Source organism: Cervus canadensis, chromosome 18 (genome assembly GCF_019320065.1).
Source record: "Cervus canadensis isolate Bull #8, Minnesota chromosome 18, ASM1932006v1, whole genome shotgun sequence".
Taxonomy (NCBI): domain Eukaryota; kingdom Metazoa; phylum Chordata; class Mammalia; order Artiodactyla; family Cervidae; genus Cervus; species Cervus canadensis.
In genome coordinates this window covers 35,529,912-35,554,287 of record NC_057403.1, presented here as the reverse complement: position 1 = coordinate 35,554,287, position 24,376 = coordinate 35,529,912, and the positions used below count along the sequence as shown (strand labels likewise).

The window sequence follows — 24,376 nt, the reverse complement described above, 5'->3', positions numbered from 1 at the left end:
CAGTCTGTGTTCTGTTTTCCCCAATTGTCTTAAAAACATTTTCACACTTGATTTGTTTGAATCAGATCCAAACTCAAGATCAACACATTGCTTTTGGCTGATAATCTCATACGTCTCTCTTAATCTGTAAGTTCCTTCAACCTTTTCTTTTTTTTTTTTTTAATGACCATATATTTGTTGAAGATCTTGGACATCTGTCTTGTAGAAATTCTCATATAATGAATGTGGCTGATTGTGATTCCTGGTGTTGTGTTACATGCTCCTTTATTCCTTATCTTTCCTGGCAAACTGGTCATTAGATGTGGAGGCTTAATTAGATTCAAATTCATTTTTAAAAAATTGAAATATAATTTACACACAGTGAGATAAACAGATCTCTGTTCTGCAGCTCACTGAGTTTTGACAAATGCATACATTCATGTCACGCACACTCCATCAAAATGTAAAACATTTCTGTCACCCTGCAGAGCTCCCTTTCTTTCTTTCTTTTGATCACTTCTTCACCATATATGTGGAAATCAAGCTACACCTGCCAAGCACAGCTGAGAATTTTCACTCCCTGTTCTAGCCCTGCCTTGCCCGTGAATATTTTAGGGCCGACTTTGGAAGATTGCTTCCTTACTAAAGATAACGTGGAGAGTCCTACTGTCTTTTACACCAACTCTTCCTACGACCAGTCAATATATTTTTGCTGGCATCTTATGTCAGGACAATTTCAGTTGCAAGGAACAAAAATTGGGATCCAAATTGGCTTGAATAATGAAGAGATTTCACTGCCTCATGATCCTGAAAATTCTAGACATAGATCCTGGTTTCAAGGGAACCATGATCCAGTGATTCAAACAGTATTCCCGGGGGACTGGCTTTTTTCCCCCATTTTTCTGTTCTGCCATCCACTGGGTCAACTTCATATTGTGTTTGGGTCCAGGATGTTAGCCAGTCCCAGGACTACATGCTTTCTAAATTACATCTGGCAAGGAAGACTATATTTTTCCCACTGTAAGTACTAAAAATTATGAGATTCACCCTGATTGGTTCAACATAGGTCACATGCCCACTCCCGGTCCAGTCAGCCATTCAGCTTGAGTCAGGAGTATAGTCAGCTGCCCCAGAGCCACTTGGATCTCTGAAATGGAATTCAGGGGCTGTTGGTAGAAGAGGCTGGTTGGGGCTTCCCTGGTGATCCAGTGGTTGACTTCACCTTCCAGTTTAGGGCGTGTGGGTTCAATTCCTGGTCAGGAAGCTAAGATCCCACAGGCCTCGTGGTCAAAAACCCAGAACATAAGCAATAGAAGCAGTCTTGTATCAAATTCAATAAAGACTTTAAAAAATAGTTCACATTAAAAAAATCTTTAAATGTAAAAAAAGAAAAAAAATGATTGAGATCAGTTGCTGCAGGGGCAACCACAGATGATTCTAACGTCATCTAACATCATCTAACATCTAACAGATGATTCTGTTAGAATCATCATGGCCCCCAAAGCCTCCATGACTGGGCCCCACCTGGTTCTGCCTCCCTGGAGCAGCCCAGTTCCTGGGCCAGACTCTACACCAGACCTTTCCTCGCCATCCTCTTTGCCAGCCTGCCCGAAATTTCTCTTTGTGAGCACAGGGGTAAGGTGGTCACCGTGTTCACTCGGAGCTTGATGTTTTCAGCTGGGAGAAACGCACAGACCCCCGAGGCAGGTTCTACTATGTGGACCACAATACCCGGACCACCACGTGGCAGCGCCCCACGGCCGAGTACGTGCGGAACTACGAGCAGTGGCAGTCCCAACGCAACCAGCTCCAGGGCGCCATGCAGCACTTCAGCCAAAGGTTCCTCTACCAGGTGAGACGCGGGGGCCGGCCACAAGGTGGCGCTGTGAAACAGGCAGCCTCACACAGTCTCCTTCGACCTGTTCCATTGAGTAGGGAAAATGGTGGGTAGAAATGTCAGTGCTCTGACCCTGGAGATTTTACTCATCACAGCGAAATTCCTCAAAACTCCGGCATTTCTAACTTAGTGACTCCGTGCCTACTTCTGTGTTCATGGACTCAGTACCTGTGTCTGAAACCGAATTTCCCATCTTCCTTCTGAGACTGGATTTCTCTTCCAGTCCTTCCATCCAGGTCCATGTATCCTGCCTTGAGACCTGAAGGTCACTGTGACCTCTCCCATACCGCACCTTTTCAAATCAAAGCAGTCACCCAAATCCTTCCCTTTCCATCGCTGCTACTGGTTTTCTTTAGATCTTTATTATCTGACAGATTCTAAAAGCTGGGGGGACTTTAATGTTCACCTGGATCTGGGATGGGCAAACTATGGCCTCTGGACCAAATTGGCCCCCATCTGGTTTCGTAAATTAAAGTTTTATTGGAACACATGTACACTCGGTAGTCAAGGTTTTGGCTGTGGCTGCTTTCATGCTGCAGTGACAGAGCTGAGTAGCCACAACAGAGACCAGGTGGCCCATAAAGTCTAACTATTTTTTTATGGCCGTTTACAGAAAAATTGTATGGACCCATTGGTCTAGATCAACTTTCTTCTATCTGATTCCTGATTTCCCCCTTCTCCTGCCACCTTTAAGGTGAAGGCAGCCTTGGAATTGTCTCTTTGCTGGCATTCTCTCTTCTCTGATCTGTACTGTTTTGAGCAGAACTATCTTTAAATATCACTGTAATTTTGCCACTTTTTAAAAAATCACTGTAGAGGATTTAAGGGAGGGGGGGCTTTGCTCTGAATTGATCACTGGTTCAAAACCTTCTGTGGCCATTACCTTCAGAATAACATTTAAATTTTCTAGTCCAGAATTCAGAGTTTTGTGGTTCTGTGTCTCTAGGAACCTTCCTTCCTGGGTCTCCGTTTCATTGGAGCCCTTCCCAGCAACCCAGTGCTTGGTGGGGAACCTCTTTGACAGAGAGGTGGGATTCTCAAGTTATAACTCTGCATTTTCTCTGAGCCCCTTGAATTTGAAGCTTGGGATCTGCAGTATAGAACCTGCACAGGGTGTGGTATATTGGAAGTTGGAAACTTGTTTAGCTGGTCTATGATACTACCATGTTTAACAAATGTTATTTCTATTTGAAATGAACTTTAACCCCACAACTCGTGTCTAAGTGCTCAGAAAACCTGTAATTCCAGTTAATGGAATAGCATTCATCATCAGCTTTGCCATCATTTCCACCTCTTTCTATGTTCACCCAAAGCATGAGCCACCCCATCAACCATAAGGCATTGCCCTTGGCTGGCTTGTTACTTCTTTTGTTCGTGGGGGCTGACTGCTCACCGTATAGTGTTTCCTTAGTATGAATGAGCAGAAAGTCTGCTGTTTGTCACATTGAGTTGCCTCCAAGGTCAGCTTGATGTCTGTCTACACCCGTGCTCCGTGGTGTGTACCTAGTTCAGCATCTATACTGCTGGGCATCTGGCCGCCGACTCCACAGCCCCTCTATATATGCTGGGTATCATATTCTGGTATGTTTCAAAACTGGCTGGAATCTGGCCCTTCCCTGCATTTCAGAAATTATTCCTCTTGAGTTGGGCCCCAAGGACTTTGCCTGCCATTTCCTTGGGTGGTCGTGGCTGCAAAACTGGGATGGTCTGAGCAGCTTTGTCCTTTGACTTAGAGACAAGGACGCATTTTAGGAGCCTTGCATAGTTTTGTCTCCCTGCTTACCCAACTTCTCAAATTGAAAAAGAAAAATCCATTGAAGAGCTCCTTCTCCCCCTTCCCTTCCAACACACCGTGTGGGTTCTGTCAGTTGGCCCAGATGTTTGGTGTGTGAGAGGGAAGATTCTGGAGCTCATGTCTGCTTGTGCTTTTGGAGGCCTCATCCCCCTTCGCCTGCCTCTCTCATTTCAGCAACACCATTCCGGGCCTGCAGAGGTAGAACTTTGACTTGGAGTGTGCCCTGAAAGTAAAAGTTCAGTGCTTAAAATAAAAAAGTTCGTTCTGAGTCCTCTAATACGGTTTCCTCAGCGTGGCTGGGGATCCAGGAGGGTTCTAGATGGAGTGATGATTCCCTTTTCTCCTTGAAACAAGACTCATGTTGAAAAATGTGGTCAGCCTCTCTTTTTGGTTCAGCTCTCAATGTCTCTCTGTTGACTTCCCTCCTCTTTGGAATTGGTTTACCCCTCTTGTTTGCTGTGGTGCCATGTCCTGGTTACAAGTAAGAAGAGTCGCTTTCATAGAGTTATTTTGGGGTTTGGCCTTGGGCCAGGGTTTGACTCGGAAGACTTAAGAGCTGATACTGTAGCAGTGGCTTCCCCTCCTCCTCCTCCTCTGCCCCTGCTGCTGCTGCTGACGCTCCTGGGCCAAAACCAGACCTAGTTCTTCTTTGCTGCCCTGCAGAGAACATGAACTATACAGTTTGACGTGGGAAGTCTAGGGAATCCCAGATGACAGCCTGCTGCAATTCCTTCCAGCCTCAACACACACCTTTTTTGATCGCTCTGTTATTGTTCCTTTACTTCTTTTTAAAAATTAGTTAATTAATTTCGTTTAATAAATTTCTTTATTTGACTGCACTGGGTCTTAGTTGTGGCATATGGGGTCTAGTTCTCTGACCAGGGATTGAACCTGGGCCTCCTGCATTGAGAGCACAGAGTCTTAACCACTGGACCACCAGGGAAGTCCCGATCATTCTTTTTTTTTTTTTTTTTCCCGATCATTCTTGTTTTAAAAAAATATTTATTTATTTTGGCTGCAACAGGTCTCAGTTGCAGCATGCGGGATCTTCAATCTTTGTTGTAGCTTGCGGGTTGGTTCTTTAGTTGTGGCACGTGGGATCTAGTTCCTCGATCAAGGATGGAACCTGGGCCCCCTGCCTTGGGAGCATGGAGTCTTAGCCACTGGGCCACCAGGGAAGTCCCTCGGTCCCTTATTTCTGACACGTTTCCCTCTCCTGATGCCCCAGCGTGCCTTTGTTACTTGTGATCATCACATGCACACTTGTGTTTGACCCATGCTGTCTTGCTTTGCCATCTGTTTTCGTGGTCCTGCTGCCATCCGCAGAGCAAGCCCAGCCTGTTGCTGTGCATCTTCTAATTGCAAAAGGACCCTGCTCGCAGCCTGCTACCATTTCTGTGGCCACTCCTCCTCCTCTGCCACCTCTGTCATCCCCTAATAATCAGAGGAGAACAGCCAGTGTCGGCAAGACCGAAGCACATCACTCTGTGGCTGCTAACGTGTGGACGCCAAAGTGCTCTATCCAGAAACAGTGTTTCTTACTCTGTAAAGAGTCCCTTGGATCAAATTCTCAAGCCACCTGGGATTTATTCTGCGCCTACTGGTTGCATCCTTTAAAAAAAAAGAAAGGAGCCTGCCTTCCACACTATGTAACCTCTGTGCCCTCCCCAGAGTTTGTCTTGCCCTCGGCTGTATTTGCTAGACATTCTTTATTTCTGAGTTGGTATCTTAAAATATTACTGGAACTTATCGCTTAGTCCCTGAGGGACTTGAACTCACGTGAGCCCTCTGGCTCGTGGCCTGCGCCCCAGTTCTCCCCACCCAGGGATGATTACCAGGAAAATCATTCAACAGCATTCTTCCTTTCTTTTCCTGACAGTAAAGGAAACTGCCTTGGTCTTTCGGGGTCGCCGGCATACCCCAGGGCCCCTCTTCTGCCAGCAGTCTCCCCACACCCCCCTCTGTGCTCCAGGTAGCACTTGCGATCTCTCATTTCAGGGGAAGGTGTGGTAGAAGACAAGAAGGGGCAGGTGGTTGGCTCATTGCAGCCATGGGATTTGGGGGTTTGGGTTTGCTGGCCAGCAAATACAGATTTTAATTTTTTTAATGTCTCCTTGGCATCCGTTCATCTCCTCTAAACATTTTCCAAGTTGTACTGTATACATTAGGGAAGAAATATCTGAAATAATCAAGTGCTTTGCTTTAACTGTTAAGAGGTAAAATCATGAGTGTCAGCTTCCACTGACCCGTTTCATATATTTGCTCACAAATATCAGGCCTCTCTCCCTTCCTCTCTGTCTCTCTCCCCGTCCTGGGGAGGGGGTGATCTAATAGGATGAGAATGAGAGCATACCAAAGGCATTTTTCAAAAAAAACCACCTGAATGAGAGAGAGCTGACATCGTGTAACGTTTCTGACATTAAAAGAAGGCAAAGGTTAAGAAAGGGGCCTGTAAACATTTTTTTAAAAATTTTATTTACTTATTTATGCTGTAGCGTGCAGTATGCAGGGTCTTAGTTTCCCAACTGGGGATCACACCCATGCCCCCTGCGTTGGAATTGCGGTGTCTTAACCACCGGACCACCAGGGAAGCCCCAAACATTTTTCATTTCTAGTTCAGTACACACAGAGGCTGTGAGGAAAGACTGTTTGGTGTGTTGATTTGTAGAGTTAGACAGGGAGATGACTGTAAGCCCACTGAAGCCTGGTTGGTACCGTTTGGGAGCTAATTTCCCATCAGAGCTCCTGGATGCTTTGCAGATCATTTGTTTACTCTGAAAACAAAATAAGACAAAAACAATAACAAAAACACAGAAAACCCAAATCAGCAAAAAAACAAACAAACAACAAAAAAACAAAAAAAATTGCACCAAATGCTGCTGCTTTTAATTTCTTAAAATGATCTTTGCTGTAGTCCTTCCCTTTTGCAAGGATGTTCATTGCTCCAGCTCATTGCTCACTCACTGCTTTCTGTTTGGCTTCATTATCTGGAGCGCATGTGTGTTTCACAAGGTGGTTCCTTTCCTTCCTTCCCGAGTATAGCTACAAAAAAGTCAGAGGAGCTTGGATTTTTATGAGATGCTGACTCCCCTCAACCCCCCACCTCCACACGTACACACCAAAAAAAAAACCTCTGTGAATTTGGGAGGTGTTTTTTTTCCCCCAGTAACCGTCAGACAAATCTGAATTGTGACAAGCGTAAGGTTGAGGGCAACGTGCCCCAAATCGAGGACAGCCTAGCATCCCACACTGTGGAGCAGTCTCACCCTGCCTCTACTGAAAGGTGACTCCGTCCCATCAAGGGACCTGTGGTTTCCAGACTTAAACATCTTTGTTGCGACTTGATTTGGAAGAGTTGCCTGTGCCGCCAACACCTCGGAAAGAAAGTTGCTCTGTCCTTTCAGCTGGGGGTGGAAGGGGTTTCGTTGGCCGTTGAGTTCTACCAATGTTTTCTCAAGCTGAGACTGAGCTCCATTCATTCTCCTGCCCGTGTGTGGCTCCATTGGCCCCAGACGGGGCCAGCCAGGCAGCCCGAAGTCTGCACTGAGAACCTGATCCCCCTAACATAGCGATTAAATTTTAGTAAGTGAAATAAAAATGCTTCGGCAAGAAAGAGAGAGAGAGAGAGAGGGAAAAAAAAAAAAAAAAAAACAACAGAAAGAGAGAAAGCAAGCAGGGAACAATACTTGTTTTATTTCACTCTGAAGAGTCTTTGACAGACCACCCCCCCACCCCCGCCCCTTCCCCGCAGGATATGAGAACTCTTGGGCCGCTGCAGCCTGGCCCCAGGGACCCCGCAGCAGAATTAGGCAGGGGGTGGGGGGCTCTAATGTAAACAGTAACCCTCAGGCCTGGAGTCAGCCCCCCCAAACCCTGCTTCTTTCTTTCTTTCTCCTGTCTCCCCTTCTCTCTCGCCACCTCGCCCCCAGCCCCACCTCCCCAGACAGGCGCCCACAGAACACTGAGCAACTTCAGGTTCAGGCCGGAGGAGAATAAAGGTGCTTTGTGAAGGGAAGCCAAGCGCTCCTGGGGGAGGTGAGGGGCCCGGGGCCTGAGTGTGCCCTCAGTCGGTCCTCACGGCTGCTCCCTCTCCCTGCGCGCCCAGGAGTGGGGCGGAGGGGGGAGGGCCCAGCCCCCAGCCAGGAAGCTCTGGGCGTGGGCAGGGCTTGTGGGAATGATTTCATTGGAAAGGCCTGCGATATTTTTTCCCCTCCCGTGTGTGGTTCTTGGAGAAAGTTGGAGGTGGTGGTGGTGATTTCAGTCGCCTTGGCCGCCCTGAGCAGGAGCTGAGCGGAGGCACCAGGCCGAGCTTGCCGGGCAGCCTGCTCCGGGCCCTCTTGCCGCGCCTGGGGCCGGCTCCGGGCCTCGGGCCTCTGCGCCCTGGCCCACCTTCACCTGTGCACCTCTCCCTCCCCGGCGCTCCACCCTCTCCACTCCCTGTCCCGGCCCTCAGTGTGCGGGGTTCTTTTTTGGTTTTTTCCTTCGAAGAAGAAGAAGACTTTGGAGAGGAGCAGATGCCACCTAAGGCCCCACTGTCTGCTCTGCAAAGTGCTGAAATGTGGAAACTAGTCCTTGGCAGTTTTTATTTTGATCGATTGGTTTATTTTTATCCTGCGGCTTTTTTTTTAACCCCTGTGTTTTGCTGTGTTTCTGTGTTTAGTCTTCGAGTGCTTCCACTGACCATGACCCCCTGGGCCCGCTCCCTTCTGGCTGGGGTAAGTATTGAGTTCTCTGTTCTGTACTCTCAGGGCGTCAGCTGATGGTTCCATGGCGCTCTGTCCTCTTTCCCCACGCGTCTTCCTCATTATCCTGCCTCCGTTCCCCTGTTTCGACTCTTTCCAGCACACCCTCCAGGGAAGCCTAGCTGGAACAGTTGCAGGCGATGGGTCTGGAAGGTGGGGAAAATAGCCGAGTTCTCCTGCACCCCTGGAACACCTCCTCCGCCATCACTGCAGGGGCCTGACCCTATGCGAGAAGTCTCCCAGCAGCCATGGGACTGTTGGGTTGTAGTGCTAACTTTCAGGGTGCCTCCTCAAGAATCCATCCTATGTGATGAAGGCATTGTGACACTGGCTGATTCCTAGATGCATTTGTTTCAGGTCTGTGTCTGTCTACTGAGACACCTTACCACACCTTTCTTTCAGTTGAGATGATGGAGGACTTCAGCTCGATTTTAAATCATGGAAGCCATCTTTTTACTTGTGATAAATGGCTGTGAGAGGGGCCAGAGGGAAGCAGATGAGAGAGTTAAGTGTGGGCTCTGACATTAGGAAAGGGCACCATTGCTGGTTTATCACGCCATGCTGGATTCTCCCTGTCACTGGAGAATCCCAAGTCCTTCATGCTGTTGGCCAGTAATGAGCTAGAGGGATGGACAGCCGTGACCTGAGAGAGATGGCGGGCCTTATGACTATTTTGGGAAGGAGTGGCTGTGCCAAAAGCAGTCGTGAGAGATGGTGGGACTCAGCGCATTCTGCAGCTCTGATCTGGATCAGGGTTTTGTTCAGTATGTATGCCGAGAGTCCCTTGGAGCTGAAGAGGGCAGACTTTGCAAAAATTGGCATATGTAGGGTTTAATTTTTTTTGTTAGGCCTGCAGGAGATAGTAGATGCTGGTTCGGTGGTGTTCACAGATGGTGTGAGTTGGGCTGGGTGTGCTTCCTAACAAAGATGAAGGAGCTGACAATGATAGGATGAGCATCGCCTGGAAAAGTGCAGCTTGTGAGCTGGATCCTGTTGATGCAGACACAACTACTCCCTGGTTGTAATTTATGGGGTTACATCAACCCCCATAGACCCATAGGGTATCACTTAGTCAATTACCACTGCATTCCAGGGCACCACAAAGGCCCTCTAGTCCTTCTAGTGGGATATATCTGTTAGTGAGATCCCCCCATTTAGTTCTTGATTTTCAGCTCAGGAATCCCTTAGTCACACATGTGATCCACCTGACTCCCTGAAAGGATGAAAGGTCATAGTTCATCATTGTCTCAGAGATCGACGGCAAGTCAAACATGAGAGGGTCAAATAGGTTCCCTGGCTGGGCAGGAAAGGACTCATCAGATGAAATGAGAATTGTGTAAGGCTATCTGGCAGACCCTGTGACCTACAGTGGGGATCCCAGAGTTGTTCCTGCATCTCTAGAGTCAAGTGGTTTGTTTCTGTACCAGTTCTGCTAAATGATGGTCACCAAGTAGGAGCTGCGAATAGCTCCCAGATGCCAGGTGTGAAATAGCTGAGATGGGAATAGGAGCCAGGGCTGGAGTCAGCACTGTTTTACAAATGATCAGGAAAACACACAAGACCGTGATGATGTGAAACTGAGAGGAAAAGGAGCATCTGGCCATGGGCCCGGAAACCTTCCTGATGGAGTCCTCTGGGCTTTGTGTTGGCTTCCCCAGGGCCCATCTCCCCAGGGAGAGTTAAGAGTGAGCAGAAAGAATAGCAGAACCAGAGGAGAGGTGCGTTTAGGGCAGGCCTGCTGTTGAGTCTACAGTGCTCAGTCCTGGGTCCCTTTCTGCTCCTCCAGCAGAGACTCCACATTCTCCCCAAGCAATAACCCAGGGGTCCAGACACCTCAGGTTTAGATCCATGTCGTCTCAGCTTCCCTGACCCTGGTGTGTGACTGAATGCCTCTGAGTCCCTTTCTTCCTAGATGAAGTTGGGCTAGATTTTACCTAAGGACTTTCCCACCCTCAAACTACCACGTTGTATGCAGCAAGGTGGTTCCCGTGGGCCGTGGGAGGCCCTCAAGTAGTGACAATGGCATTGGCCGGCTGGACAGATCCCCGGGCTTGGCTTTGGTCCTTGGCCAAGAATACGTGGACAATCTAGTTCATAGCAGAAGCTTCTGGGCTGGGAGTGGCTCCGCCATCCCTTCACAACCCTGTCGGGAAGCCAGTCCTCTGTGGAACGGTCCCACAGGCTGTTCTGGGTGATGGGAGCTCTGTCATGATCCCAGGCACCTTCTTTTCTTTCTTTTCCTTTTGTCTGTTGTTTTTTGAAATTGCCATCAAGTAGTGGATACCAGGTAAGGCAGACTGGGACCAGGACCCTTTGTTGATACTGTGAACATTGCAGGCTGCTGCTCAAGGGGAGGGGGCTGGGCTCCCTAGTTCTGGATCTTTTTCAGCTTTTGGGTTCCCTGTAGCTTCTGGAACTGATTATCTTTATTTCTTTAATTTCTCCCTGTCATCAGTAAAGAGGGAGGGCCATGCGCATTGTTTGTTTTCAGGACAGAAACAAGTGTTGAAAGCTGAGAAACTTTTAAGTTGGGAAAGGTGAGCGCTATCTTGCCGGCCGTCCACCTGGAGCCAGTGGGTGCCCCCTTCAGTCCCTTTCAGAAGAATCACCAGCTAGAGTTGAGTTTGCCCCTCCAGCCCATGCTTTCTCCCTCAAACAATTCAGAGCCATCGTTAGTACAGCAGTAAAGGGCCAGAGAGTAAATATTGTCCAGAGGAGAAAGTATGTCTGAGCTCACCAGACACTGCCCGTCTTGAGGCACACACTTAGGAATAATACCAGGAAGCCCACAGCCCCAGGTGCGTGTCTGCATGTATGCACAACATAGACATTTTGCTGGGATACGGGGCTTTGAGAACCAAACTTTGCGTTTAAGCAGGAAGGTACAGAGGCCCGGTGGTGCTGAGCAGAGAGGGATGAGGGAAAAGGCAGCCTCCCCCCCGGCCCCCCCAGTGACTGTGCCTGTGGGACAGGGATGCCTAGGTCGGCCGCATCCAGTGAACAGAGGACCAGAGAGCAGCCGTGATGGACTGGGGTGGGCACCAGGGTCTAGGGGAGGCTGGGCTGTGCCTCCACTTTGCACACAGCTGGATGCAATTACGCCTCTGGTTTCAGCTGGCCCGCTCCCCCTCCGTGTTGCCACACCGCCCCCTTCCCTCCAGCAAACCAACCAACCGACCAACCGAAGACGGTGCTTCATCTTGAGTTGAAAACGTGTATACCCCTCCCCTGCTCCCCAGTAGGGAAAGATTCTTTTTGTCCTTTTTTTCGCCAGTGACAGACATGAGTGAGCCAGGTTGCGCTGGTTAAACTTCTCTAACAGGGTGAGGACAGGGGCAGAGATGAAGACCAGCACCCAGGAGGTGGGAGCCAGCGGGGAGAGGACATGGGCTCAGGGTGTCTCCATCTGAGCATCCACTTTTCTCTCTCCTCCCCGGCAGAGAAGAGACAGGACAATGGACGGGTGTATTACGTGAACCACAACACACGCACGACCCAGTGGGAAGACCCTCGCACCCAGGGGTGAGGACTTAGGCCGGGAGGGCTCTGGGTGGGCCCTGTGCACCTCCGTTGGCCTGGTGGCCTCACACTGTATTTGGCCTCCTTGGCTGATGTTCTGGGACCTTTAAGCACACACAAGTGCCCCCAGACCCTCACGATATAGTGAGCTTGAAAGTGGCATTTTATGTTGGCCTTCCTCATGGCTGCAGCGCGGCCTGACAGGCCGGTGTTGCTGGCCCCTGCTGTACAAGCTGCTGATGAAGTGATTTCAGAAGAGTTACGTGAGAACTCCCACCGACCCCAACACTCCTTCACTACCCACCCCCCAGAAGCTAGTCTGGGATGGGGCATTTGATGTCTTGGGATTGCTGGCGGCCACTGAGGCCACGGTCATCCACCCAGGGCGGGGATTCTTTGGTCTTGGGACAGTAAATGACCTCTCCACTGCAGACCTTGGGTATTGCCAAGTACATTTCCTTGAGGCCTCTGCGGGGTCTGGGTAAAAGCAGAGAGAAGGCAGCTCCAGCCTTCTGGGGACCCCAGCCCCCTTAGCATGGAAGCCCAGAAGGTGAGATATGAGGCCAGCCTGCAGCCCCTCTCTTCCCATGTTTCCAGGATGATCCAGGAGCCGGCTCTGCCCCCAGGGTGGGAGATGAAGTACACCAGCGAGGGGGTGCGCTACTTCGTGGACCACAACACCCGCACCACCACCTTTAAGGATCCTCGCCCGGGGTTTGAGTCAGGGTAAGGACTTTGCATGTAGGGCTTCCCAGGTGGCGCTAGCGGGAAAGAATCTGCCTACCAGCGTAGGAGATGAAAGAGACATGGGTTCAATCCCTGGGTCAGGAAGATCCCCTGGAGAAGGAAATGGCAACCCACTCCAGTATTCTTGCCTGTAAAATCCCATGCACAGAGGAGCCTGGCGGACTGCAGTCCATGGGGTCACAAGACTGAGCGCCTGAGCACCAGCGGACTTTGCGCAGGTGTTAGCACAGGCCTAGTATAGCTGCTTTTTTTTTTTTTTTTTGTATAGCTGCTTTTACCACCCTCTAGTGGCCAGTTTTGATGCCACGCCAGTGGGGATGGGTAGGGAAGGGGCTTCTCTATTGAGACTAACACTGGTGGTCTTTCCCTAAAAGCAAGAGGTCTGGCTTTATTTCTAGATTTTCTTTTTAACCTTCAAGTCTGCAGAAGATCTTAGTGGCAGTCCCTTCCTTTCTTTTATGCTTCATTTTACTCATCTCTAAATTAACAGAGCAGTAGCTTTCCTTAGGGCTAATATGTTGCCAAGTTTTGAGAAATCTCGTGGATTCCAGAACATCTTTGCTTTTCCCAGGACAAAGCAAGGTTCCCCTGGCGCCTACGACCGAAGTTTTCGGTGGAAGTATCACCAATTCCGTTTCCTCTGCCATGTGAGTTCTGGTACTGGGGCTTCCCCCTGGAGATTGGGGTTACAGAGTCATTTCATCATTTCCTAGCCTAGTTGCAGGCGTTGGAATGCCTGTGTCTTAGGTGGGAGCAGGTCACTTGTCTCACTGTGACATTGTCTTCCATTCCTAGGGGACCAAGTTCTACCCCCCAAACGTGGAGGTGGGGGGGTAGGGGAAGCCTATTCAACAGACAAGTGATCAGATTGAATAGTTACCACCAATGCCCCAATTTGAGGTCTCTGTTTTCCTTTTCTTTTCAGTCAAATGCTCTCCCCAGCCATGTGAAGATCAGTGTTTCCAGGCAGACACTTTTTGAGGATTCTTTCCAGCAGGTTAGAGAATAATCATCGAGTCTAAGACCCGGGGCAGGGAGAGGGCCCTCTGCTACCACCCTGTCTTCTCTGGTGTGGCCCTTTAAGCCCACATGATACGATTTTCAAGACGTGGGCCTTGGTTATGGGCGATCAGCCGAAGAGCAGGCCTGGGAGTCCCCGGTTGTCTGCTCCCAGCCTGCCATGGAAGGGAGAGTGGCAGGCTGGCTACGACCCTCTGTCTCCCCAGATCATGAACATGAAGCCCTACGACCTGCGCCGCCGGCTCTACATCATCATGCGTGGCGAGGAGGGCCTGGACTACGGGGGCATCGCCAGGTGAGCTGGGAGCCCCGGGAGGCTGTGCTGCACCCCGCTTCCGCGAGCTGCAGGGCACCTGGCCAGGAAGCTGCCTCCTTCTTGCTCAGACAGTTGCCAAAGCTCTCCTGCACCTTCAGGAGTGGGCAGGGGTGTGGCTGGTCTGAAGGGGCGCCACTGAGGTCCTGGGGTCTCCTTCTGGGCTAGGCATCAACCCTCTAGTTGCTGGGTCAAGGGGAGGCCGGGTCGGGGGGTGGTTTCTAGGGGAGGGGTTCAGGATGATGGCTCTTTTTTAAAACAATTTTTTTATTTTGTATTGGGGTATAGTCAATTAACAAACTGTTGTGATAGGTTTAGGTGAACAGTAAAGGACTCAGCTGTCCATATACGTGTATCCATTTTCCCCCAAACCCCCCTCGGGTCCAGGCCGCCACGTAACATTTGCACAGAGTTCCCTGTGCTGTGCAGTAGGTCCTTGTTGAGAACAATGGCTCTTTACCAACCAACCTATCATTATTTCTTTACCCCATCTAGTTGCACCAGTGGGCAGTGGTTAGATATTGGTATTAAGTGGTTGTCCATTGGAATCGACCCCGGGCTTCACTTTCTCTGGGGGCAGCTGGGGCGGGTTCAGTTGGGGGTCTTGGCATAGATCTGGCGTATATAAGCTGTGTCCCAATCCAAAGGGTATTGATCAATACTCAGCTGCATGTCATGTGCACACTGACAATAAAATGAAAACAAACGATATACTCCTAAAAAGAACTCAAAGCATTGTCTTGCCCTCACCCCAGTCCTGCCACAAAAGTTAATAGATTCTCTGGCAAAAATGTTGCCGTGGACGATGGGGCATAGGGGCCCCGGCAGAGAGGAGGAGCGTCTCGGCTGCGGTGACCGTTCAGCCTGCCGACCTCTCTCGGTGTGGGGACGTCGTCTCGCTTGGTGTGGGGTGACTTGCTCCTGGTCCTGTGTGTGCTGCTGGCGTTGCCCTCTCTGTCGGCCCCCGTGGGTCGATTGCTCTTTCTTCCCGTGGTGACCTCCTCTCTAGGCTCTCCTTGGTGGTGTGGCTCCCGCCCCGTGTGTGTCTGTCTCTCTGTGTCCTGCCAGTGGTTTTACCCTATGGTAGGTTACATCATGCTGTTCTACCACAGGGTAGAACCACGGACAGGATACCGGGGCACCCTCTGCATCGAAGAGACTCCTCGTCTGCCTGGCCACAAACAGCCCAGCAGCCAGGGACTGGCCCCCCTTGGGACGTCCCCCTGCTGGTGTAGCTCAAGCCTCAAAGGACTCTGAATTCTGGCTTGAGGCTTGTACCTAGGGTACAAAGAGATGCTAAGGCGTGGGCGTTGGTTCAGATGAATTTGTGGACATATTGGGAAGGGTATGGTGGTGGGTCTGGGGTGAAGGGCTGGTGGGCTGGTGGGAGTGAGGTGTAGACACAGCCTGATGAACAGAATTGTCCTGCATCAAGGATTAGCAACACATTACTGTGTATTCATATTAGACCTCCTAGGTAGGGTGGAAGAAGGGTGACTGCTGGACATAGAGCCCCTTTGTAAGATTTAGAAAAAAATGTCCTTTCTCAAGACACTTCTGTGTTGGAAAATGGTCAGAATATACTGGTTTTATTAGGGGAAAAAAGGCAGCTTGATGCTATTTGCAGGAAATTTGTTGTGACAGATGTACACATCTATATTTTAACATCATGTCCTTGTGCAGTGCACAGTCTGCACAGCTGTGCACGGCAGCCCAGAATGCAAGGAGCCCCTTTGCCGTTAGATGCTCCGGATATCAGGTGGGAAGCCCCAGAATACAGCACCCGGAGCCGACATGCACGCACACAGGTTTGCCCGAGCACTGTTGTCAGGTGCAGTCGTTGTTCTGGTTCACCCTAGGTCTGCCCCTGCCCTGTTCACTGACCAGCCATTCACCTAGGTCTGCCCTGCCCTGTTCACTGACCAGCTGCTCACAGAGGTTAGCCCAGGGCTGATCCCAGTGGGGCTGCCTCCCCAGGATGCGCGTCTCCAGACTATGTGCTGTGTGACGGCAGAAGAGACTCGTACCTAAGAGCAGGCGAGCAGGGTGCGATCCATTAGTCCCGTTTTCCTCTCTCTTCTCTCACAGAGAGTGGTTTTTCCTCCTGTCCCACGAGGTGCTCAACCCCATGTACTGTTTGTTTGAATACGCTGGGAAGAACAACTACTGCCTGCAGATCAACCCTGCCTCCTCCATCAACCCCGACCACCTCACTTACTTCCGCTTTATCGGCCGATTCATCGCCATGGTAAGATTTGCTGTCACCAGACCTCCAGGGAGTGTGGTCACAGACCTGTAGACCACCAGCAGCTCTGAAGACTGGGTGCCCATTCTCTGAGCTCTACCCTCATCCTTACTAAAGATGCAGAAAATATGAGAGTTCTCGAAATAGTCCAGAGCTCTCTCAGGGCCCACCCTAGGGCACTGAGGAGGTCTTCACGTTGATTGTGTAGGACTTGTCAAGAGAAAGCCTGGCGTCCCCAGATCAAAGTCTTCCCCTAACACTCACTGCATGCGCTGTCAAGGGTGGGGGTGATGGGCCCATCTCTGGGTGTTGCTGTGAGCTGGGTGGCAGTGTCTGGGAGTATCCGACTGAGACTTGGGCCTTCTGGAAGGGGATGGGGAATCTACACTAGCTGAGAACAGGTAGTTCTCAGGTTGATTGACTGGTGCAAGATGTTGGAGTCATCTGGCAGGAGAAGGGAAGAGCAGGGAATGGGGAGTCGGGCGTTTGTATTTATGTAGAAATGGGAGCACAGTGTAAATTTGGAAAGGGCGTCACCTCATGTGCATCCTGTTGAGTACCTCGAGACCCAGGATGGAGAAAGGGGAGCCCATGGAAGTCCCTGTCCCTCTGCCACATTTGGTCATTGGAGAGCTTTCACTGCTAATTTGCCTTTGCTTCCTCCCCTGACTTCCTGAGTGAGTGTCTGCCCTGCTCCCCTCTCAGGAGGACCCGGGAGCCCATGACTAAGTATGTCCCTTCCCTTTGTCTGGAGGTTCTTGGCCAGGGTGCTTGGGCTCAGGAAGTGGGCACATTCTTCCCGGGTCTAGAGACCCGCCTGGCCCTGTGGCTGACAGGACAGACCAGTAAAACCCTAGACTATTACTCACCACTGGCCCGCCAGCAGCAGCAGGGGCGTGTGCATTATGTTTGGCTGCCTCTGCCGCCCGGCTCTGAGCAGCAGTGAGTCAGGGCTGCCCCCTGGGGCTGTGCTGAGCGAGCCTCCTCTGTGCGTGCGGCGGACCTCTGCTAGAGCGGGGGTGGTGGGCACGCAGTGGGCCAGGGGTGGGTCCTTGTGGTCTGCAGGTGGGACCAAGAGGGCTGCAGACCTAGCCTTCAGGCCCCTGGGAGAGCTGGATGCTCAGGACTGCAGGGAGCAGTAGCTGGGCTCTGATATGGGGCATCCGAGGAAAACCAGACCTCTCTGCCGTGTCTCTTCTGTCCCCAGGCTCTGTACCATGGAAAGTTCATTGATACAGGCTTCACACTCCCTTTCTACAAGCGGATGCTAAACAAGAGACCGACCCTGAAAGACCTGGAATCCATTGACCCTGAATTCTACAACTCTATCGTCTGGATCAAGTGGGTCCCCTCTGTTGCCCTGTGCTGGGAGAGGAGGGGTCTCTGGGTGGGTGGTAGGCGGGTGGAGATGCCCAGCTTCTGGGTCCCCCTGTCCTGGGATCCCGTTCTGGGCTCTAGCCACCTGTGAGTCCTTGTGTCCCACACACACTGAGAGTGAGTGATGGGGTAGGACTGAGGGAAGACCTTCTAAGGCAGACACCTTCCCTGTTGGTCTCTTGTGCCCCCAGAGAGAACAACCTGGAGGAGTGCGGCCTAGAGCTGTACTTCATCCAGGACATGGAGATCCTGGGCAAAGTGACAACCCACGAGCTGAAGGAAGGTGGAGAGAGCATCCGAGTGACAGAGGAGAACAAGGAAGAGTACATCATGTGAGTCTAAAGCCCTGGGGAGCCGGGGGGCCCGGGAAGCGGGGGCCGAGACACAGCCGGCTGCAGAGACAGAGGCTCACGCTCTTATCCCGGGGTACCGTCTTCAGCCAGGCCCCCTCGTGTGGCCCGTGGGTCTCCAGGGATAGGAAGAACCTTCCATTTTGCACTGACCTTAGATGGCTGCCGTGGCCAGTCATGTGCTGGCCAGAGCCGGGTGGCCAGAGCCCGAGGCACCCCCTGGGTGCTCCTTGTTCCCAAGTTGTAGATTCATGACCGCAGGAAGGAATTTCTTTTAAGAGGCATAAAAGTTCGTCGACTCCTTTGTTCTTCTAACTGAAAGGGCATCTGTGTCTGTGCCTGCTTAAACCCACTGTCACCCGTGGGATTGTACACGAACATACCCATTCACTTCAGGTCCGTTGGGCTAGTCTTTTAACCCCTGCTCATCTGAGCTTCAGTCAGCGGCAATGGGAGGAGCAGGAGGAGGAGATTTTGAAGATTCAAGTGTCTGCGGGTTACTGTGAGGTTTTAAAGGCCATGCTCTGGGGCCGAAGTTGCCCAGGTGTCCCGCCCGCCCAGGTCGACTCTCGGCTACCTCCTGGCTGCCAACAGTGGCCACCTCCCGGCAGACCCTGAGCTGCTCCAGAGGAGTGGGTCTTGGGCTCCACCGATGGTCAGTCTTGGTTTCAGGCTGCTGACCGACTGGCGTTTCACCCGGGGTGTGGAAGAGCAGACCAAAGCCTTCCTGGATGGCTTCAACGAGGTGGCCCCCCTGGAGTGGTTGCGCTACTTTGACGAGAAAGAGCTGGAGGTGAGAGCTGAGGTTGTGGGGGTCCTGAGCCCTGGCCCCTGGGGCTGTCCTGCCCTTTGACAGCCTCGCCGAGCACCCACAGCGACTTACCAGTAAAACCCCAGGCTCTCCCAGGAGGGTAGGAGCAGGCAAATATGGTTAATTTGGGTCTTGCATCTGCCCTTACCTGGGCTCTTGTTTTCAAGGGGTCGTCATGCAAGACTTGTGCTACCCATACCGTTAAAACTGCCGACAGAGATGTGTGGGGTGCTTCCACCTGCCAGGGAGCAGACGGGGCCCTGTGTGCCATGGGGACGGGGCTGGTGCTGGGTGCCTGACACCCTCTCTCTCCTCCGTAGCTGATGCTGTGCGGCATGCAGGAGATAGACATGAGCGACTGGCAGAAGAACACCATCTACCGGCACTATACCAAGAACAGCAAGCAGATCCAGTGGTTCTGGCAGGTGGGCCCTGGGCCTGGTCCCCGCAGTAAGAGCAGGGGCTCTGGGCAGGCATGTTTGGGTGGTACCCCCAGGAAGCGGACCAGATTGAACCCCAAGCTCCGGGACACTTGCTGTGTCATCACCTTCCTCGTCTTTGACACTCTCCTCGCCTCCCCCAACTCCCAAAAGGATATGAGAAGCCCAGCCTGGGGACGATAGGAGCTGGGTTGCGGCCACTGCATTCGACAGGAGGTGTTGTTGGCAGTGGGCCAGCCTCAGATGCTGGTGTGCGGGCTGGCAGGGAGGGGGCCATGAGCAGGGAGGGACGTTCTTGTGGGTCACGTGGTCGCCTTCCAGCCAGGTGGGACGGAAAGCGTGGGCTTGGCTCCAGAGAAACTGAAAGAGCTCCTTGTCCTGCATATAAGGGATCAGTTGCTTTGTATGTGCGGGTCTTGTCGTTGTTATCATTGTGCAGTATAGCATACGTAAAAAAGAATGAGCAGAGGTAGGTTTTCTGTGGAGGTGAGGTTCACATACCGTAAAATTCGCCACATTAAGTGTTTGGAGTGGCTCTTACGGTGGCTTCTGACAGTGTTGTACCCACCATCACCACTGTTGAATTCCAGCTCATTTCATTTCCCTCCAAAAGAAATCTCACACCTATTAAAGCAGTCACTCTCATCCTTAGTATGTTTTTAAAGATGGAACTTGGGGGACTTCCCTCGTGGTCCAGTGGTTGAGCGCCCACCTTACAGTGCAGGGGACGCTGGTTCCACCCCTGGTGTGGGCGCTAAGACCTCGCGTGCTGCAGGGCAACTAAGCCCACCGGCCACAACTGGAGAGTCCATGTGCCACAACGAGAGATCCTGCGTGAGGCAACCAAGACCCGATGTAGCTAAATAAATACATATTTTTTTAAAAAATGGAACTTGGATGACAAGGAGAATCTGGCCTGAGACCAAGAGATGTCACATAGACTGGTGGGAATGATGTACACACACAGCCTCTTAGAGCAGCTTTGGGGTTTCCCAGGGAGTAACTCTCACCCACCCCCACACACCACACTGGGTCTCCATGTTCTCAGCCCCAAAGAGGGGCCCTGGCTCATTGCAGAGTTACAGGTCAGGGCAAAGTGCTGGTCTGAGTGGGCCCTGACTCTGCCTGGGCTCGTGGGGCTCCAGGTGGTGAAGGAGATGGACAACGAGAAGAGGATCCGGCTGCTGCAGTTTGTCACCGGGACCTGCCGCCTGCCCGTTGGGGGATTCACTGAACTCATCGGTACGTTATCCCTGCCCTGCTGGTGCCGTTGGGTGGAGGTGAGGACAGCTCAAAGCAGGGACAAGACCTCATGTCCTCCTGGAAGCAAGTCAGTGGGAAGCTGTCTTTGGTGGCATTGGAGGGTCCTGCCTCAGGAAGGGGCTGACTTGTCATAGACAACATGTGTTCCTTTGGATAACAGGTAGCAACGGCCCACAGAAATTTTGCATTGACAAGGTTGGCAAGGAAACCTGGCTGCCCAGGAGCCACACCTGGTGAGTGTGCTGGTTGTGGGGGGAGGTGGTTGGAACCTGAGACCCGATGAGCGCCCAAGAGCAGCCCTGTGGGCAAGGCGGCTTCAGCGCCTTGATCCTGGCAACTTTGTGTAGTTCTGTGGTGCTTAGGTTTGGGGAGGTAAGGCTGAGGTGTGCCTGGGCCTCCGATCTTTTGGGAGTTGTGACAGTATCTATGTGCCCTGACAGCCATACCAGGTATGAAATACAGTAAGTCCCCTACACACGAACCTTCAACTTGTGAACTTTCAAAGGTGCGAACATGAGTCCGTGTGTCTGGTCATGTAACTTCGCTCACTTATCTGGCGTGCGTTGTCACGTGTGTACACCCTCCACAAGTGGAGCAGGAAATGGCGAGGGGGTTTTCTCTAGATGAGGAGGCACCGTTAGTTTTTGAGGCATAGGACCCAAATGTAGAATGGTATCTGAAGGTTGCAGCAGCCGTTCAGAATGTAATCCAGTGCTACCATGTCACCTATGATGAGGAAAAAAAGAGCTACCACCCAGACATCACGGGGTCATTTTTTTTCAAGAGGGTAGACAGAGTTGAATCCAGCAAGGAACCAGAACCTGTGACATCAATGTCAGGAGTGCAGCTTGCCTGTCATCTCCTATTGCTGATGATCCTTTAGCTCTACCGTCTTCCTCCTCCAATCAGTAACTCTTCTTGCCTGTTCACTGGATGCCAAGCCCCTGTATTCCAGCTGTTGTACTGTAATTTTCAAAGCTCTGTATTGTAAGATTAAAATTGTTTTGTTTTTTATGTATTATTTGTATGAAAAGTATTATAAATGTATTACAGTATGAATTTGAGCAAACTCTGGGAGATAGTGAAGGACAGGGAAGGCTAGCATGCGACAGTTCATGCATGGGGTTGCAAAGAGTCAGACATGACCTAATGACTGAAGAACAACAGCTGGATAGCTGACTGTGTTAGTTGAGTACCTAGGCTAACTTTATTGGACTTAAGAACAAATTGGACTTATAGACATGCTGTTGGAATGGAACTCGTTCATATGTAGGGAACTTGCTGTATTGAAGCACTCCTATTCCAGTCGGCAAAGAGCTGCTGTCCCCGGTCTTCTTCTGCAGTTCCGCATTTCCCCAGTAGCCCTGTCCCCTCCTCTAACCCCGTTGTGGTCCAGGGACACAGCAGGACCTTTGAGGACCCTGTTGTGTGTGGCCAGCTGGCATCGTGGTTGAGTCACAGTAGGGGATCTCTCAATACCCCTGTGGTTGCTAGAGCTCTGACCCGTGCCGCATGCTGACTGCCCTGTTCTCCTTTCTTGACAGTTTCAACCGGCTGGACCTGCCGCCATACAAGAGCTACGAACAGCTGAAGGAGAAGCTGCTGTACGCTGTTGAGGAGACCGAGGGCTTTGGGCAGGAGTAACTGAGGCTGACCCCCACCCCCAAACCCAGCACATGTGTAGTCTTGAGTCCTCCCTGCCTGAGAGGCCACTGGCCACGTAGCCCCCGGGAGGCCCCTGCAGATGGTAGTCCCGCGTAGGACCACACTGTCATCAGGCTGGTGGCAGCAGAGCCTGACCTCAAGAGGCCCTGCCCTGCCCTTCGCTCCTCCCTACTGGTGGCAGTCTGGAATAAAGCCCCCATGTCACCCTTGGCCCCATCAGCCATTGCAAAGCCTGGAGGGCTGACCCTCTCTGCAAAGCTCATCCTCCTTCTCCCTTGAGACCAACCCTAGGTTTGTGTGCGTGTGCAAGGGCGGCGCCCTGGGCTGAAGCCCTGGGCCTCACAGGCTGCTTAGGTGAGAGGGAGACTGGCCATTTGGGGTAGCTGTTCTGGGCTGCGGAAGCCCAGGGTCTTTGCCAGTAAAAGAGGTTCTATTTTGTATAGAACTTTTCCAGTGATCTATATAAATGAAGGTCTGAGGGAGGGGAGCTCTGGACCAAGGTCACCTCTTGTCCCTGGCTAGCCAGCTCCAGCCACGGAGGCTGAGCAGCAGGGCCCCGCCCTCCACTCAGTGCTGGCCAGTTTGTTCCCTCCAGCAGATGAAGGGTCGTTACCAGCTGCTTGGATGTCAGGGGGATGGAAACCCTCTCAGATTTTCTTTTCCCTTTTGCATAAACTTGAAGCATTTTGCGTGTAGGGCCGCTTTGTGTTCTGTGGCTGGCGTGCTGCTGTCACTTCCTGTCAAGGAGCTGGTGCGCCAGGCATGGCTGGGACCCAGGGGCACCCAGCACTGTTGGTCCAAGAATTTCCCAAATAGCTGCTCCTCCTAGGAGCCTGCTTTGCAGTTCTGTGAGCGCGGGCAGGCCTGACCCAGTGGCTCAACTTCCCAACAGCCTTGTCCCCGAGCCTTTGACAGAGAAGGGTGGAAGGGGATTATTGTCCTGAGTGTAACCCCAACCTCGCTGCCTCCAAGAAAGGAGAACTCCCTTTGCTAGATGGAGTGATGGGGTGCGTGGGGCTGACGGGCTAAGACCCTGGACCTCCAGGCGGCCCGTGTGTCCGGGTGGAGAATGAAGTGTGTTCCTGCCGCTGTAGAGTGTGTTCACTCTGCCTCGAAGTGTCGCTTTCCCTGCACAAAAGAGATGATGCTCTTGGAAACCAGCAGAAGGGCCCTGAGCTGCTGTGCACAGTCTGACTTGATTGCTGGAGCTCCTGCTGACCTCTGCCGTGGGCATCCTGCTGTGTGTTCAGATCTTCCAGGCGAACACACTCCTCTGGGATGCTGGAGTGGTGATTGTCACTGGGTCCCCTTGCAGGTCCTCAGACCACCCACGGGGTTGTCTGAGGACAGCCTCGTGCCCTCAGGTCCTCGTCCTGCCCCCTGCCACCCTGGCCCGTGTCTGCTCTGTTGTATGTACTGATTCGAGCGGCTCAGCTCACCACAGCCCAGCCTCCTTCTTCCCTCGGATCATTGGCTGTGCTTCCCTGTGGTGTCTCACCATGTTGGGGATTGGGGCACAAGCCACCACGCCATGCAGGGTTTGGGAGCCTCAGGCTCATGGGCGTGCCGAGTGCATTCATGTGGGTGTGTGTGTGTACATACATGTATATAACTGAGGTGTCTGTACGGAATGCCCTTTGGTAGCTCTGAGTTGGTCACCAGATTGTTTTGTAATGCCCACCCCCTTGCCTTGGTATTGCCAGTTTCTTGTGCAATAAACAATCAACAGCTGTGGGCAGTGTTGGCGTGGATATGTCCAAAGTCACTGTCCTCCAGACGAGAGGTCTCTGGGCCCCACAGACCCTCCAGGTCCACACAGGGGTGGAAATGCTGTGACCTTGCTGGCTTTGAGAATTGTGTGTCATTAACCAAGACAGCCACACTTCTGATGGGCGGCCCAGTCTTCATCCAAGGATCGGGGGCTTCAGCCCTCATTCATTTGCCTCACGGCCACCTTTCACATCAACAGCCTGAGGCTGCAAGTTGGACAGGTTTTAGGAACCAGCTCCTGGGTAGCCATTCATTTGAGAAACATTTCCTGTTTTCTTGAAATCCGTGATAATAGAGGGAGGGATACCCTGGACTTGAGCTCATGATCAGCCAGGGGCTTGGCTTGCCGCCCACTTTTTTGAACTTAAAGGTTCTGATGGGACCCATAGCGCAGTCTTGATGCTTTTGACACGGAAGTGATTTTGTCCTGGGTCAAACCTTGC

General features: G+C 51.8%; 1 protein-coding gene and 1 non-coding gene across 7 annotated transcripts in view; one reads left to right on the top strand and one right to left on the bottom strand.

The window, feature by feature from the left end:
• WWP2 (WW domain containing E3 ubiquitin protein ligase 2) overlaps positions 1 to 23,894 on the top strand; it is a 143,115-nt gene extending 119,221 nt beyond the window's left edge. For 4 of the 6 annotated variants that reach the window (XM_043436578.1, XM_043436577.1, XM_043436580.1 and 1 more), the window contains 15 exons: positions 1,657 to 1,831; positions 8,332 to 8,386; positions 11,854 to 11,935; positions 12,530 to 12,658; positions 13,251 to 13,326; positions 13,605 to 13,676; positions 13,906 to 13,994; positions 16,101 to 16,260; positions 17,465 to 17,598; positions 17,826 to 17,966; positions 18,657 to 18,777; positions 19,116 to 19,220; positions 20,381 to 20,477; positions 20,659 to 20,731; positions 22,043 to 23,894. In XM_043436578.1, coding sequence (XP_043292513.1) covers positions 1,657 to 1,831; positions 8,332 to 8,386; positions 11,854 to 11,935; positions 12,530 to 12,658; positions 13,251 to 13,326; positions 13,605 to 13,676; positions 13,906 to 13,994; positions 16,101 to 16,260; positions 17,465 to 17,598; positions 17,826 to 17,966; positions 18,657 to 18,777; positions 19,116 to 19,220; positions 20,381 to 20,477; positions 20,659 to 20,731; positions 22,043 to 22,142 — 1,609 coding nt within the window. In that variant the 3' untranslated portion in view covers positions 22,143 to 23,894. Of the gene's footprint in view, positions 1 to 1,656; positions 1,832 to 7,889; positions 8,387 to 8,419; positions 10,701 to 11,853; positions 11,936 to 12,529; positions 12,659 to 13,250; positions 13,327 to 13,604; positions 13,677 to 13,905; positions 13,995 to 16,100; positions 16,261 to 17,464; positions 17,599 to 17,825; positions 17,967 to 18,656; positions 18,778 to 19,115; positions 19,221 to 20,380; positions 20,478 to 20,658; positions 20,732 to 22,042 lie in introns of those variants that run through there. The other 2 variants (XM_043436581.1, XM_043436583.1) reach the window with 2 other exon arrangements.
• TRNAE-CUC lies at positions 4,542 to 4,614 on the bottom strand. The gene has a single exon. It is a non-coding gene; the product is annotated as a tRNA-Glu (tRNA).
• Positions 23,895 to 24,376: the final 482 nt, after the last annotated feature.